The 16,448-nt window shown below is 21.4% G+C and overlaps 7 protein-coding genes across 7 annotated transcripts; 5 read left to right on the forward strand and 2 right to left on the reverse strand. All coding sequences in view use genetic code 6, as the record gives it.

Annotated features, from left to right (window-relative positions):
- Positions 1–1,901: 1,901 nt before the first annotated feature.
- Positions 1,902–2,462, forward strand: TTHERM_00808009 (transmembrane protein, putative; the record flags this gene model as incomplete). The annotated part of the gene is made up of 1 exon (XM_001471197.2): positions 1,902–2,462. One exon carries the CDS (start codon positions 1,902–1,904, stop codon positions 2,460–2,462), a length of 561 nt encoding a protein of 186 aa, XP_001471247.1.
- Positions 2,463–2,841: 379 nt separating this feature from the next.
- Positions 2,842–3,339, reverse strand: TTHERM_00808010 (hypothetical protein; the record flags this gene model as incomplete). The annotated part of the gene is made up of 1 exon (XM_001012002.3): positions 2,842–3,339. One exon carries the CDS (start codon positions 3,337–3,339, stop codon positions 2,842–2,844), a length of 498 nt encoding a protein of 165 aa, XP_001012002.1.
- Positions 3,340–3,895: 556 nt separating this feature from the next.
- On the forward strand, positions 3,896–4,219 carry TTHERM_00808020 (hypothetical protein; the record flags this gene model as incomplete). The annotated part of the gene is made up of 1 exon (XM_001012003.2): positions 3,896–4,219. One exon carries the CDS (start codon positions 3,896–3,898, stop codon positions 4,217–4,219), a length of 324 nt encoding a protein of 107 aa, XP_001012003.2.
- A 1,710-nt stretch (positions 4,220–5,929) lies between these two features.
- TTHERM_000808039 (hypothetical protein) lies at positions 5,930–6,554 on the forward strand (the record flags this gene model as incomplete). Its single annotated transcript, XM_012796551.1, has 2 exons — positions 5,930–6,232; positions 6,426–6,554. The coding sequence occupies 2 exons, from the start codon at positions 5,930–5,932 to the stop codon at positions 6,552–6,554; spliced, it is 432 nt and encodes a 143-aa protein (XP_012652005.1).
- A 546-nt stretch (positions 6,555–7,100) lies between these two features.
- TTHERM_00808040 (hypothetical protein) lies at positions 7,101–7,256 on the reverse strand (the record flags this gene model as incomplete). The annotated part of the gene is made up of 1 exon (XM_001012005.1): positions 7,101–7,256. The coding sequence occupies one exon, from the start codon at positions 7,254–7,256 to the stop codon at positions 7,101–7,103; it is 156 nt and encodes a 51-aa protein (XP_001012005.1).
- A 780-nt stretch (positions 7,257–8,036) lies between these two features.
- TTHERM_00808050 (SET domain protein) lies at positions 8,037–9,446 on the forward strand (the record flags this gene model as incomplete). Its single annotated transcript, XM_001012006.2, has 1 exon — positions 8,037–9,446. The coding sequence occupies exon 1, from the start codon at positions 8,082–8,084 to the stop codon at positions 9,444–9,446; it is 1,365 nt and encodes a 454-aa protein (XP_001012006.1). The 5' UTR covers positions 8,037–8,081.
- A 1,281-nt stretch (positions 9,447–10,727) lies between these two features.
- Positions 10,728–16,283, forward strand: TTHERM_000808069 (tetratricopeptide repeat protein; the record flags this gene model as incomplete). Its single annotated transcript, XM_012796552.1, has 17 exons — positions 10,728–10,762; positions 11,064–11,153; positions 11,414–11,503; positions 11,732–11,821; positions 12,099–12,188; positions 12,448–12,537; positions 12,752–12,841; positions 13,092–13,181; positions 13,466–13,555; positions 13,814–13,903; positions 14,190–14,279; positions 14,490–14,579; positions 14,745–14,834; positions 15,055–15,144; positions 15,405–15,494; positions 15,832–15,921; positions 16,193–16,283. 17 exons carry the CDS (start codon positions 10,728–10,730, stop codon positions 16,281–16,283), a joined length of 1,476 nt encoding a protein of 491 aa, XP_012652006.1.
- Between the last annotated feature and the right edge of the window lie 165 nt (positions 16,284–16,448).

The raw sequence follows: 16,448 nt of genomic DNA on the forward strand, positions 1-16,448 counted from the left end.
AAATAGTAGAATATATTAAAAATTCCTATTATTAAATTTATATAAAACAAATAGATTTATTATAATAATTGAAAAAGCATCTAACTTAGTGGATTACTAATAAGCAAGCAAGCAAGCAAATAAACAAACAAATTTGATTGAATTTAAACTTTCTTTATTATTCTAAATAGCTTTTCCAATTTATTTTTGATAGAATTTATATATGAAAATAAAATGTAAATTTGATGACTTTAAAGGATTTGAAAACAATAATTAATTTAAAAATAATTATTTTTTATATTCTAAATGGCGACTATGAAAAAAGCAAAGCATAAATAAAAAGTACTTATTATATTACTAATTGACTATCAAAATAATGCTTTGACTATAATAATAATAATTAAATAGAAAATCTAAATTATTAAAAATTTAATAACTTTTTTGATATATAAATAGAATTATTTACATTCTATAATTTTTTTTGTTATTAAGATTTAAATTACGCAATCAAAGAAGAGTTTGAGACAAAATATTTAAAATTTATTTTGTTTATCTAATCTTAAATCTTTCTACAATATATTTATTTTTTATCAAAACGTAATCATAATATGTAAAGTATTTAAGATAGAGATAACCAAAAAACTTTAGATTACACCGAGTTAGCTACCTAATTTTATGTACTTTACTAATGAATAAAAAATAAATATTTGCTCTATTAAATTATTAGTATTTGTTACTAAAACTCACTTTCCTTTTCTGTCAAAGTAGAATCTACTAACTTACTAATAAACAAATACTAATTTATTATTTAGAAAGCAAACAATTTTTAAAAATACTGATAATTTATTCGCTAGAAGCCAATTACATCAAAAATAATTAATTAGAAACCTTATTATATATATATTTTTATATTATTATATCAGGTAAAAGAGATTCGCTAAACTGAAAACTGTGACTGAATCAAATTTTTATAAAAGACAAAAAAAATTCAGGTAGCAAGAATTTATTTATGTTAAAAAATTGTTATAGATGGCGAGTATTTAAATTTTTTAAGGAGTAGGTTAAGAGTAATTAATTAATTTTATCTATAAATAAATGATTCAAGTAAGACATCGTCTACATCATCACTTATGTTAATATGCAATTTATTTAAGTTGTAGCTGAATAGTGATTAAATTAATTACCTCTTTTATTTTTATTTCATAATTAGTTGAGAGATTTAAATTAATCAAAAACGAATTTTTATTTAAAAATATGTAGTAAGTAAATTAAAAATATTATCATTTAATTCCAATATGAAACAAACAGACTTATTTTGATTTTAAAATTCAAATGTATTTTCATAGATATTTTTTGAAATAAATATTTGGTTTTCAGTGCTGCCAACAAAAAAATATTTAAAAAAAAAATATTTATCTACATTAATTTAGTAGAAGGAAGAGACATTTTAAATCAAAGTTTTATAATTTTTCTCTATATCTTTTACAATTGTTTTCAAAGTAAAAAAAGTGGAAAAAAATATGCTAGATAACTTAAATTTTGTTAATTTCAGACTAGTGGAAATTTCATAAGCGAGGGAAAATAGAAGAAATTCATGACGTTAACTAATTATAAGATTTACTGATTAAAAGAATGCTTTGTATGTGATATAGATAAAAAACACCAAACATAGATTGATTAATCATTAGATTTTGATGATTTTTTGAAATTTAATTTTAATTTGTGTAAAGAAAATAAACAAACTGAGATAAGTGTTTAATAATTAGGATTATGAATTAAATATTCCTTATGTCAATCTTGATTCCATTAATTGGATTCAAAAATCCTTAAAACGTCTTCAATACTTTCTATAAATCTCTTTTTTTTATATAATAAAGACATTATTGCCCTAGTTTTTGTTTATTTATTAATATTTGGACATAATGGTTGCGATAGGCTATTTTTTTTTTGCCATAGTAATAATTTTTATTTTTGCAAAATAAATAGAATTAATACTTAAAATATTACTAAAATGGTATAAAATGAAGGAGAATTTTGCGGAAAATATTTAAAAATAAAGGAATTATTTTAATTTCACTAAAGATAATCTTAATAAAATAAAATATGTAGATATTATTCTTACAAAAGTATTTTTATTTAAGCTTATTAGAGTATGTATGTATCATTATTAAAATTTTATGATTTTATATTCAAATATAGTTTATTTCATGATAAAAGGTTTATGTTTTGGTTTTATTAGCAATTTCTTTATTGCTGAGCAAAAAAGCGATTGCCTGATAATTGTTTCTTTGTTTGTAAGTCTGTTTGCTTGTTTGTTTGTATTTTTGGAATAGTGTTTTAATACTTTTATATTTTTTTGCTTTTTGTTTGCTTTATTAATTAGCTTGACGAAATATTCGGTTTGCTTGGTTAATAGATAGATCTGTTAAGAAATAAAGTAAACAGAAATTTATTTGCTGGTTTAATTAGAAGAACTTTTTTGAGAATAGTCTATTTCTTTCTTAGCGAAATATGCAAGAACGTGCATATACTCAAAAGAAAAATTAAAGAAGAACTTGCTTATTTATGTTATTAAGCTTAAAGAGAATAGACAAAAGAGTGGAGACTGCTATATAAACAAGAAGAGCTCAAAATTATAAAAGTATAATAATTATAGTTATTTATTTATAAATTATGTTGTTTGTTTATTGCCCTACTGAGCATGTTTGTAATGTTTGTTTGTGTTTGGTTGTTAGTTGATTTAAAATATTTATTTTTTTGTTTTTGTTTTGATTAATTGTATTTAATGGTTATGTTATTTTGTTTTTTTAATAAGAAAGTGAAAGAAATAAGGCTTATATTGGTGATAGTCTATTTGCTCTCTCATTCTTACTTGCTAGAGTCGGCAAAGAAGCCCAAGAGTTGGTATTGACCATCGTAGAAGAGACATCTAGCAATGATTTTGTTAAGGTTGGGAGAAACAACATCGAATTCATCTTTCTTGTTTGAGATTTTAACTTGTTGAACACCTCCATTTCCATGGACATAAATGAGTTCTTCTTCAGGCTCGAAGCAGACAATACGATAGTCCTTGATTTAGGCATTCTTTATAATACGAAGATTTCTGTTAGGAGAGAATTTGTATTAGACAAAGACACTATTCTTCATTAAGTTTCTGCCTTGAATATTCATTTCATTCTTTTGAGAGCGAGACTTAGTAGTTCTACGGACACTGTCAACTTAAATAACTTCGCTATCACTCAAAATAATGAAATCTCCATATTGTATTTAAGAAGCAACTATTTCCTTACAGTTATTGTTGGAGCTGGTGTCGATGATGTATTAATCTCCTTCTTCTTCAAAAGAAAATGATGAGTCCATTTTTATTTTGTGTTTAGTTTAGTAGTTTGATTAGATTTTTTTTTTTGTTGTTGTTGGATATTTTGAATTAATTTTTAATTATTAAAATTGTTATTAAGTAGAAGAGTAACTCTGACTTATTAAAAATAAACTAAAATAGGTTTTCTTTATATTAAATTTTTTCAGGCTGTGGTTAAGGGAAGTATTTCTTTAGTATTCTTTATGCTTAACTTGTTATTTGTTTATGCAAATATCAATGTTCTTTTGTATTAGATGATATGTGTTTAAGTGGTAGAGTTTTTAATGTTTGAGTGAGTAGACCTCTTTCCTTCAATGATTGATAGATTGTTTATATGTTTAGTAGAATTAAATATTTGCTTAAGCTTTTTAAATCTTGATTGATTGCTAGCAGGTTGATTGACTCTATTAGTTTTTGATGGAAGTAGATTTTTGGTTTTTTTTTAGGCTTTTTTAATTTATTGATTTTTTTTATAATATTTAATTATAGATTCAATAGAAATTAAAAGCTGATCTAGTATTTAAATTTGCTTACTGACGGACTTGCTTTTTAAAAATTATGTAAGCCAAAGGAAAACCTATATATTAATAATCCATTTTTCATAGGAAATTTCGTAAGTACTCAAGAGTAGTGATTGATATGTCAATAAAAATAGAAAAACACATAACTGAATCATCAAAAATCTGTTTCAACATTGCTTTCATTTGTGCAGAGAGAAAATAGATAAGATAAGACCCCCTTTTTTTACAAATAAATTTGCTGCTTGCTTTCATTCATTCATGCCTTTCTGATGGAAATTTAAAAGGATTATTAATTAATGCGGCTAATTAGATAAACTGCTAGGCTGCCAGTTAGTAATAAGAAATAAACAGGAGTCGCTGAGAAATAAATTATATTCTTTTACTATCTTAATTATGCATCTATGCAAAAAAACCTATTTTTTGAATCTATTATTAAATGAGTCAGACTATACCCATTAATTTGTAAAGAATAAAGTGAAGAAAATCAATATACTTCATTGACTGACGTAATATTTCAAACTTAATTAGCAAACATTTCGAAAGAAAATGAATAAATTAGTGCTTTTTTTTGCCTAATTTCATTTCAAATTAGCATTTTTTTAATGGTGGACGAAAATTATGCTCAATGAGCATCTCACACATGCTAATATTATTCTTTATTCCCTTTTATTTACTGTTCTTTTATTTTTATTTATCTATGCTCTTAAATGGTGGGGGGTAGGTGCACATATATATATATATGCAAGTGGTGGGTAAATGAATGAATGATTGAATGAAAAAGCTTCTTCTATTTTAAATTTAGGTAACTTTTTTATTTAATTTTTCTTCCTTCTTATTTTCTAATTTTTTTCCTTTTCTATTCACATTTATTTGCTTTACTCCAATTCTAATGACGTCAGATTAATCCTATTTTCTTAAATGCTTGATTGCTATGCTAAATGTCTTCCATTGTTTATAACTAAACGCTACTGCTAAATCTACTTTCCATATTGCTTTAATTGCTATTTTATTTTGCCTCTTAATTTCATAAAAATACTAATTCAAATTTCCTTATTTTTCAATGAAAAATTCATAAATTTGTTAATTGTAGCTTTATCTTACATGAGAAGAAGAAGCAAAGAAACAAACTAAACAACTGTTCACTCAATTCTTGTCAACTAAATAAATTACTTACTAACCTTTACAGATAATCTCTAAATTTAGAAGGAAAAAAAACAAATCAACAACCAAGCATTTGCTCTCCTTATTATTTATTTCTTGTTTATTATAATTCTAAATTCTGTGTTAATAAATTACAAGCTAGCTGAATTAATTCATTAATAATTTAAATATCTCTAAAAATTCCATCCGCTTTTTTCTCATTGTCAGTCGTTCTATTAAGAAGAATTAAGAAAAACTGAAGTTAGTTGCAAGGAAAATAAATGAAGACAGAGGCTTTTAAAGATTATCTGAAAAATAAAATTTGAATTTCGCGCTAACAAAATTAAGTTCAAATTAATCTAAGGGCTCCTAGATATGATATCATACCTTCCAATTTAATAATAGCTTTTGATGTTTATAATTAATTTAAAGTTAAGTTTGTTAAGGTTAGGCTTAATCTCATCGATCAATCTTCTGCACATTTAATTTTGATTTCAAAAAGGGGTCCTTTTCTTACAAACAATTTTATTAAGACAGCCAGCTAACCAATCAAAATATTCAAATTTAATTAATTCAAACAGGCAGCATTTAGTTTTCGAAATTAATTAATCAATCTATTCTTATTTAATCAAATCAAATTTCTCATCAGTCAATAAATAAATCAATAAATTAATCATTCGTTCAATCTCTCCATCTTTTAATCAATTAATTCCATAATTGGTATTTAACAATAAATCCTTCAATAAATTTTATTAATTTCAAATTCATGATGATATTTTTAAGAATTTATATTTTTGCTAGAATCTAAAGCAATTTTTATTTCATTTTTTCTCAATTTTGTAAATATTTTCGATCAATTTCTTTTCCTCCTAAAAATTGTTTGAATTTTCAATCAAATGCATCACTTAAAAAAAAATCATTTAAATTAATAATGCAGATTGATTTTTAAGGCAAATAAAATCTAAATTAGATAGTATTTTCTGTAAAATTGTCATATTATCTATTTGTTTACAAATTATTCAAAACTTTGTCATCCTAAAATTGTTTGCTTATGACCCAAACAATTGCATCAAATACCAAGTCAATTGTAACAGCCAACCAACTATCAGAGAACAAACTTAATTCTCTCAACTAACTAATAATTTATTGTTAAGTTATAGTGGGGGCCAATAATGAAGCAATTTAACATTCTAGTGTAAAGACATAGGCTGCTTCCTCTATAATTAATAATACAGTAAGTAAATTTTATATTTTATTCAGACATTAACTTAACCTAAGCAAAGGAGGGGGTTTATTTGATTTCAAAGGAAATATTTATTTTTCCTCTTTTAATTTCACAATAATATCTCTTAAAGCTTTTTGGCAATACACACTCTGTATCTTCAAGAACTTTTTTCATTTTTAGATTATATTATATGAATTTATAGAGCTATTTGAGAGTTTCATTAGCAAATAACTATATTTGTAGGCTATCTTATTCTAGAGTTTCATTAATATCCTTCATTTGTATTCAACTTTTAATAGTTGCATTCAAGAGAGTATTATAGATAGCTTGAAAATTAAGATCCAATACTGAATATCAAGAAATTTCACACAGCCAGTCCATCAAAAAGGCATAGAGGCGTGATGATAGAATAGCGTAATCAAAGCTTTTATTTAGTTAAATTCTTCTAAGAAAATTGCATATTGAATTTAAACTTCATAAATTATTATTTCTTTCTGGTTTTCATAGAAATTTAATATAACAATTTATATAGTTTAAACATAAAATGTGAATCATGTAATTATTTAAGTAATTAATAATGAAAGAATGCATTAATGAAAGATTTATTAATTGAATATAGTATGGTTGCTATTCTTCTTACTTTCTTTCTATGTTTGTTTGTTTTACTTTTTGTTTTGGTAAATTATTTTTACATAAGGAATGTATGTAAATCTATGTTTATTTGTTAAATTAATATATAAAATCAATAAAAAGAATAAAATTAAGATAAAAATAAATTGTTTTAATTTTCTTGACAAACAGGGCTTATACATACTGTTTATTTTAGAAATAGGTTTTTTTTCTCTTCGATTACCGCTTTTAATTCAAATTACCACTTTCATTTGAATTTTTGGTTTAGCTCAAAGATATTTAGCTTCATGCTTTCACTTGAAGTGCTTAAAAAGCACTCAAAATAGCTTAGACTCATAAAATACTTCTAAAATGAAACAAAGCAAACTTTTTTTTGCATTTTTATGCCATTATTTTTGTTCATTTAGCCATAAAAATCAATTTTTTTAGCTTAGCAATTTCAGTCGCTTTTATATTCTGTCATTTATTGATACATTTATCAGAGCTGCTTTACTTAAATTTCTTTTTTTCAGATAAAAAGTAAAGCAAATTTTAATTTATTTCTAAAAAAAAAAATATTAATTCCAGATGATATTTGTCTTTGCTTTCCCTTTCTTTCTAAGTTTTTTAATTTGGCAAGTCTAATATTAAGCTAAATTTCTCATCTTCTCTTTCAGCTTAACAAAAAATTTATTCAAAATTGAGTCTGTATAGAAAACTGATTAACTTTCAAATATTATTTCTTTCACTTAGTATTTCTGAAGTATTTTCTTTCTTTCCATTTTATAATTATATAAAGAACGCCTCCTTTTAAACAAAAATCTATTATTTTCTACTCTTTCTCTTCTAGTCTAGTGTATTTATTTTATATATTCTTTTATAATCCAACTATATTGGATTTGAAATTATAAAAAACTTGTATTCAAAGCATGATATTTTTAATAATGTATTTTCATTCTTTATATTTTTTAAAAAATAAATGGATGAATAAAGCAAGTACTTCTTTACTTAATTTCTAAACAAAATTGAATGAAATAATTAAATTTTTTGCATGATATTGATTTAAAAATACTACTTTGTAAAAGAAACTATTAGAAATACTTAAATTTGTATTTGGTGAATTCAGGATAACAAATTAACTTATTGTAATCATAGTCAAATAATTTAAGCTAAATTTAGATATTGTTTTTTTGTTTTCTACTTAAAAATTCTATTAAATACTAACTAATTAAAAGTTAATTTATTTTAAATGGAAGAAAATAGCTGCTTATCGAAGGAATTTTAACTATTTCTTGAAAATAACATCAAGGATTATAAAAATTTTAAATGCAAAGCTGCAGTTCTTTCCAATTTTGGTGGATGCCTGGTTGCAAAATAATCTGTTAATGAAGGAGAAGAACTTCTTCGTATTCCTGAAACATTATTTATTACATTGAGTGTTGCAATTACTAAATTACCCATATTAAGAGAAGTCAAAAGCAATTTGAATGTATAAAAAAAGAGTATACTGGCTTTCTTCTTGTTCAAAGAAAAAAAAGATGCATCCAGCTTTTATCATTGCTATTTAAATTCAATTCCTAAATAATACACTAACACTATCACATGGCAAGAAATCTAATTTAATTTGCTTAGAGATGAACTAAAAACCAAGCATTAAAAGAAGTAATAAAAATTGCTCTCTGAATTTGATGCTATTAAAAATTACATCTCTTCAAATAAAGACTACTCTCATATATTTGAAGGAATTAATGAAGCAGAGTTTTTATAATTGGTAGCTATGATAGAGTCAAGAACTCTCTTTTTTAAAAATGAGCAAGATTCTACTTCTGAAGTTGGTGCAATGATTCCTTTTTATGACCTTGCAAATCATACTTTTATGGAAGGAATTGACCATTTCAAATACTTCTATTTTGATTAAATTAGTAAAGAATATGTAATGAGGGCATACAAACATTTTGTTGCAGAAGAATAAATTTTTATAACTTATGGAAATTATAATAATGAGCACTTTTTAGATTATTATGGATTTATTCCATTTAACAATTAAAGAGAGGCTTTATAATTCACAATATAATCTGATTAATTGCCCAAAATACTTGGCAAGGACTTTACAAAAAAGTTAAGAGAAAATAGCTTAATTGGTTAGCAAATCCTCAATCATTTTTATGCAGGTCAAAATTTAAAACCAAATATTGTAATTGAAATAGAAGAAGCTAGTTAATCATTTAGTTGGGAAACTATTACTTTCTTGTAAGTTTTTAGTCTAGACTTGGATATAAATTAGCTAAAGACTACATCTGAAACATCAAAATAAAAATCTAATAAATTTGATAATAAATCTTCAAAATAACCTGCAAAAAGTACATCTTAAAAGAGCTAATTAGCTGCAATACTAGAAGCCTTTAATTCTAATTAAATAGAAAACTAGAGCTACTTCAACTAATAACTATATAAATAATATGCTTAGAACATAAAATAATATTTACAATCACTCTATAAAGACATTAAATTTAGTGAAAAAAGTATTGATATCAATTAAAATTAGTTTTGCACACTTCTGGCAACAGATTTTACCTAAAAGGAAATGAAAATAGTTGATAACTGCAAATTCTGATTTTATACAACTATTTATTTAATTTAAGCAGTTGTTTATATAAATTTAAATATAAAAAGAAATATATTAATAGTTAGAAGTATTTATATTAATTAAGTAAATTACTTTTATATTATTAAATGCCTTTAATTTATAATAATTTTTTTGAGTATGAAAATATTAATAATAAATTTTGATTAACAATTAATTTTAAATCAATGAAATTCAATTTTTTATTCTTTTCTTTTAATTTTAGCTTTTTTTAAAAAAATTTTTGCCATTTGTCCCGATGTGCCCAACTTAGACAGGTTGGACTGTATAATTGGTTCAACTATTAATATTTATATTAATTAATAATAATAATAAGAAGAAAAATAAATTTTTGTAATTAATTAAGATTTTCTTAATTTGGTAAAGTGAAAAATATTAAATTTAATAGAATATTTTAAGTATAAGTTTTAAATAGAAATATTAAAGTTTAATAAAGTATGATACACAAAAATATTTTCATAAATCTTCTAAAAGTAAATTTTTATTTTTAGATAATCATTATAATTTATTAATTTTTTTATTCAAATTAAATAGAAATAAAAGTAAATTAACTTTTTAATATTGTTATTATCAATTAAATTTTCATAAGTTGCTATTCAAGATTTTTGAAAAAAAAAATAAAATAAATGATCTTATAGAATAGCTCTTTCTATGATCTAAAAAAAGTAAATATTTTATTAATTTTATTTAAATTTATTTTTAATTATAAAAAAAGTTTTTAAATTCTTCACTTGAATCTCATTAGGTTCTTCATATTGATCTGAAGAGGTTGATCTAATTTATTATCATTTAATATTTTTTATATTAAATTTTATAGTTATATTAATTTTTACTTTTTAAATAGAAACTTTCATCTATTTTATTATTATTATTATAAATATTTATAATTTCCGCTAATTTTTATTTGGTTATTAATTATTTATCTTAATTTGAATCATTTGACAAAGTTAACTGTTTTTAATCTTAGTTCAAATAGCATAAGTCTTTACAATAGACAACTTAAAGAATTTATATTTCTTCTATCTAACTAATTAACTATTTTTTTTTCTCCAATATTTAAAAATCACAAATTAATTAGATTTATTTTTTTAATTCTGATTTTATTTATTTATTTTTCTTAGTTATTTAGCTTATTTGTTCATTTTCAACTTTTTTTTCTTATTAGTTAATCCATTTCTTAATTTATTATATTCTATTTGACTATCTCATAACTCTTTATTTTTTCTTCATAAAAAAGTTATAATTAAATTGATGCAATTTCTGTATCAAGCTTAGGTTCTGCTTTAGTAAAATGCTTAAATCTCTCAAATTTGACACTTTTTCTTGAGTAATAACAGTTTATTTGTTTCTTTTCGTGATATTTAAAAAGAATAAATTTAAAACATTTTAAATCCTTTAATTTATTTATTTATTAGCTTTTATTTAATTTACTTTTGTTTATTTGCTGGTCAATTAACTTATTTATTTTTCCCCCCCTACTTTTGCTTTTATTATTAATTAATTAATTTCTTATTGCCTCACTTTTTCCTAAATAACTAACTAACTAACTCAGGAATTAAGTAAATCTTTTCTTTAATATTTAAAAAGTGGAAAATTTATTGGTGATGAGGGTGCATCAGGCTTAAGCTCTGGTTTAAAAAAGTGCACAAATCTCTTAAATTTGACACTTAAGCTTCGGTAAAAACATTTTTTTTTTTGGATTTGATATTTTATCATTTAATAAATTTAAAATATCACTAACTTACTTTTTAATTTATTTATTTACTAACTTTTTATTTGATTAATTCTTCTTTTTTTATTTTTTATTTGTTTATTAATTTAACTCTATTTACATTCTTAACTTTAGCCTTTATATTTAGAGTTAATTTCTTGTTATTTTAAATTTTCCCTTCTACCTAAATAATTAAATATTTATTTTTTCTTCAATATATAATAAGTTATAATAAATTTTGTTGTGATGGAGCATCAGTGTTAGGTTCTGGTTTAGAAAAGTGCACCAATCTCTCAAATTTAATACTTGATCTTAAGTATAAACATTTGTTTGTTTTGGATTGCTAATTTAAAAATGAATTTTAAACAAAAGCATTTTTATTTCTTTTTTAGTTTATATTTCATTTATTTTTTTGTTTTTTTATAAATTTAGCATATACTATTACTTTTATTAATAATTGATTAATTAATTCGTTTCTAATAATTTCATATTTTTTCCTATTAACTAAAAAATTAACAATTATTTTTTGGTTAATATTTATAAGTTGCAATCAAATTGGTGGAATAGGTGCTTCATGCTTGGGTTCAAGTTTAGGAAAGTGCACTAATCTTTCAAATTTGATATTATGTCTTGTGTAAAATTGATTGTTTTTTTGTTTTGGATTGTGATATTTTATAATATAAAAATGAAATTAAAACAGTACAACCAACCAACTCTTTTAATTTATTTATATAAATTTTTTATTTTTTTAGGATTTTTGCTTTTTTTTTGTTTAATTTTTTATGTTAAATTTTTGCTTTTATTATTAATTAAATTTATTTGTTTCTTATTATTTTATATATTTTCTTTTTCCTTCAAACTAACTAACTAACTAACTATCTTACTATATTTATTCTTGAATAATTAAAAAGTCAAAATTAAATAGATGATTAAGGTGCATAAGGCTTTAGTGCTGGTTTAGAAAAGTGCACTAATCTCTCAAATTTGACCCTTGATCTTGAGTAAAAACATTTTATTTGTTTTTTTTTTATTATGATATTTTTTAATATAAAACAATAAATTTTAATTTATTTATTAGTTTTTTATGATTTAATTTTCTTTAGATTCTTCTTGTATATTTTTTTGTTAATTTTATTTAATTTTTAATTTTCAAATATTTATTACTTTATTTTAAATAAATTTTTTTATCTCATATTTTTCTTCATTTTTATAATTCTAACTAACTCATCAACAATATATTTTTTCATTAAAATTTAAAAGCGAAAATTAAATTGGTGATAAAGGTGCATAAAGCTTAAGCGCTGGTTTAGGAAAGTGTACTAATCTTTCAAATTGTACACTTAAGCTTCGGTATAAACAGTTTATTTACTTTTAATTATGATATATTATAATATAAAAATAAATTTAAGAACATTCATTTATTTTTTTTTTTTTTCTTTATTAAGCTTGTGTTTTTTTTAGTTAATTTTACTCAATATTTAATTTTCAACTTTAGCTTTTATATTATTATTTCATTTTTTTCTTCTAACTAAATAATTGCGTTTTTTATTCAACATTTATTAAGTTATAATTAAATTGGTGATGAAGGAACTTCAGCCTTAGGTTATGGCTTCGAAAAATGTACGAATCTCTCAAATTTAACACTAAACCTTCGGTAAAAATAGTTATTTGTTTTTGATAGTGGGATTTTAAAATAAAACAATAAAATAAATACTCTTTTAATATATTTATTAGCTTTTTATTTGATTAATTTTTTTATTATAATTCTTCTTCTGTTTTTTTTTTTGTTAAATTTACTATTTTTTTTTACAACTTTTGCTTTTATTTTTAATTAATTAATAATTTTTTTGCTTTTTCGTTCTAACTAAATACTTAACTAAAAATTTTTATTCAAAATGAAAAAGTAAAAATTAAATTGGTGATGAAGGTGGATCAAGTCTAGGTGCTGGTTTAGAAAAGTGCACTAATGTCTCAACTTTGACACTCGAACTATCGTAAAAACAATTTATTTTTCTTAGATAGCTATATTTAAAAATGACTTTAAAATAAAACAATTAGTTTAATTTTTTATTAGTTTTTGATTTGATTTATTTTTTTTTATATTTCTTCTTGTCTTTTTATTTCATTTTTATTTATATAAAACTCATTTATTTTTTATTTTCAACTTTAATTTTTATTATTTATTGATTAACTAATTTTTTATTTTTTCATATGTTTTCTTCATTTTTATTTTTAATTAACTAATTAACTTTATAATTTTTCTTCAATACTTAAAAAGTAAAAATTAAATTGATGCAATCGGTGCATCAGGCTTAGGTCTTGGTTTAGGAAAATGCTCTAATCTCTCAACTTTGACACTTGATCTTGAGTAAAAACAGTTTATTTTTTATGGGATTGATACAAATTAAATTAAAATAAACAAACCTATTTGTTATCTGTTAGCTATTTAATTATCATTTATTTTTATTCTGTCTGTGTTTTTCTCTTTCTATCTTTCTTAATCATATTCATTTTATCATTTTCAACTTTTAATTTTATTATTAATTATATCATTTTTTATTTATTCTTTATTTTTTTGTTTTTACTTACTAATTAAATATTATATTTTTCTTCAATATTTAAAAAGTAGCAATTAAATTGGCGATAAAGGTGTATCAAGCTTAGGGATTGGTTTAGGAGAGTGCAATAATCTCTTAAATTTGACACTTTATCTTCTGTAAAAATAGTTTATTTGCTTTTTGTAGCAATATTTTTTATCATAAAAATGAACTTAAAAAATAAGAACTCTTTTTATTTATTTATTTACTAGCTTTTAATTTATTTGTTCTTCTTTTTTTTATTCTCATTATTTTTTATATTTGTTTATTCATTTATTTATTTTCAAAATTTGCTTTTACTATTAATTAATTAGTTAATCTATTTCTTATTATTTCATATTTTTTATTCACTCTATCCTTCTAATTAACTAACTATTGAATACTTTTTCTTCAATATTTAATAAGTTATTGTTAAATTGGTGATGAAGGTGCATCAGGCTTAAGTTCTAGTTTAAAATAGTGCACTAATCTCTCAAATTTAATGCTTGATCTTAAGTATAAACAGTTTCTTTATTTTAGATTATGATATCTTTTAATTTTTATTTTGCTTGTGTTTTTTTCTTTGTTTGTTAATTTAAATAATTTTTCATTTAACTTTTGGTAGTATTATTAACTAATCCATTTCTTATTATTTGATATTTTTACTTCATTTCTTCCTTCTAACTAACAAATTATCTAAACATTTTTTCTTCAATATTTAAAAAGTTAAAATTAAATTGGTGATCAAGGTGCATCAAACTTAGGTTTTAGTTTAGGAAAATGCATTAATCTCTCAAATTTGAAACTATATCTTCTGTAAAAATAGTTTATTTGCTTTAGATTATGCTATATTTAATTTTATATTTATATTACTCATAATTTATTTTTCAATTTTTAAATTTATTATTAATTATATTTTCTTCATTTTTTTCTTCTAATAAACTAATTAACTATAAATCTTTTCTTATATAATTTAAAAAGCAGTAATAAAATTAGTGATGAAGGTGCTTCAGGTTTAGGTTTTGGTTTAGGAAAGTGCACTAATCTCTCAAATTTGACACTTTAGCTAAGGTAAAAATGAATTATTTGTTTTGGATTGAATTTATTTATAACAATATATACTTATTAGTTTTTATTACTTTCTTTTTTTTTATTTTATTCATTTATTTTTTAATTTCAAATTCTATTTTTATTACAAATTAAGTAATTTCTTATTATTTCAAATTATTTCTTCATTTTTTATTTCTAACTAACTAATGAACTATCTAATTTTTCTTCAATATTTAAAAAGTGATAATTAAATTGGTGACGAAGGTGCTTATGGTTTAAGTTCTGGTTTAGAAAATTGCATAAACCTCTAAAATTTGGAACTTAGTCTTAAGTAAAAACATATTATTTGTTTTGGAATGTGAAATTTTTGAATATAAAAATGAAATAAACTAACTAACTCTTTTAATTAATTTATTTGATTTATTTTTCTTTATTTATTTTTGTTTGTTTGATTGTATATATAATTTATTTTTTTTACCATTTTTTGCATTTATTATTCATTAATTTATTATTATTTCATATTTTTTCTTTATTTTTTGCTACTAACGAATAAATAAACTTTGTTTTATATTTTTTCTTCTATTTAAAAAGCAGTAATAAAATTGGCGATGAAGGAACATCAGGCTTAGGCTCAAGTTTAGGAAAGTGCCCTAATCTCTCGAATGTAAAGCTTTATCTTACGTAAAAACAGAATATTTATTTTTGATTATGATAATTTTTAATAAAAATTAAATTAAAACAATATAACTTATTAACTTTTGTAATTTAGTAAGTAAGTAATTAGGTTTTTATTTTATTAATTTTCTTTTTTTTATTCTGCTTATATTTTTTTGTATTATTTTGTTAATTTAACTCATCATTATTTCATTTTAAACTTTTATTTTTATTTTTATTAATAAATAACTAATTAATTAATTTTTTATTATTTCATAGTTTTTTTCATTTTTTCCTACTAACTTCCTTCTAACTAACTAACTAATTAATTTATTTATTTTTTTAATCTTCAATATTAAAAAAGCGGGAATAAAATTGGTAATAAAAATGCATTAGAGTTATGTTATGGTTTAAGAAAGTGCACTAATCTCTTAAATATGATACTTTATCTTTAGTAAAAAGAGTTTAATTATTTATTTATTTTTTTTGGATTGAGATATTTTGAATATAATATGAATTTAAAATAATATAACAAACTCTTTTATTTTATTTATTTATTAGCTTTTTTATTTAATTCATTTTTATTTTTTACTCTGCTAATGTTTTTTATTTGAAATATAATATTTAATTTAAAATTTTTATTTGAAATATATATAATACTTAATTAATTTAAAATTTTATTTAATTTCATTTTTTTTAGTAATTTACTTAATTTATGTTAAAAGGAGTAACAAAATCAATAAATCGTAAAAATTGAAAGAAAAAAGGAATTGTCTTAAATCAAAAAGATTAGTAGCCTATCAAATAAATTTCTGATTATGATAAATAGGTGGTGAAAAAGGATCAATAATATAAAATATTTGAATTATATAAATTAAAATATTAAGTTTAATTTAAATATTTTGTATTCTAATAATTTATGGAGATATTTTTTTATTTTATATAGTAGGGGGTAAATAAAAAAATATATTTTTGAGTTGA

The sequence above is a fragment of the Tetrahymena thermophila genome (genome assembly GCF_000189635.1).
Source record: "Tetrahymena thermophila SB210 genomic scaffold scf_8254718, whole genome shotgun sequence".
NCBI lineage: Eukaryota > Ciliophora > Oligohymenophorea > Hymenostomatida > Tetrahymenidae > Tetrahymena > Tetrahymena thermophila.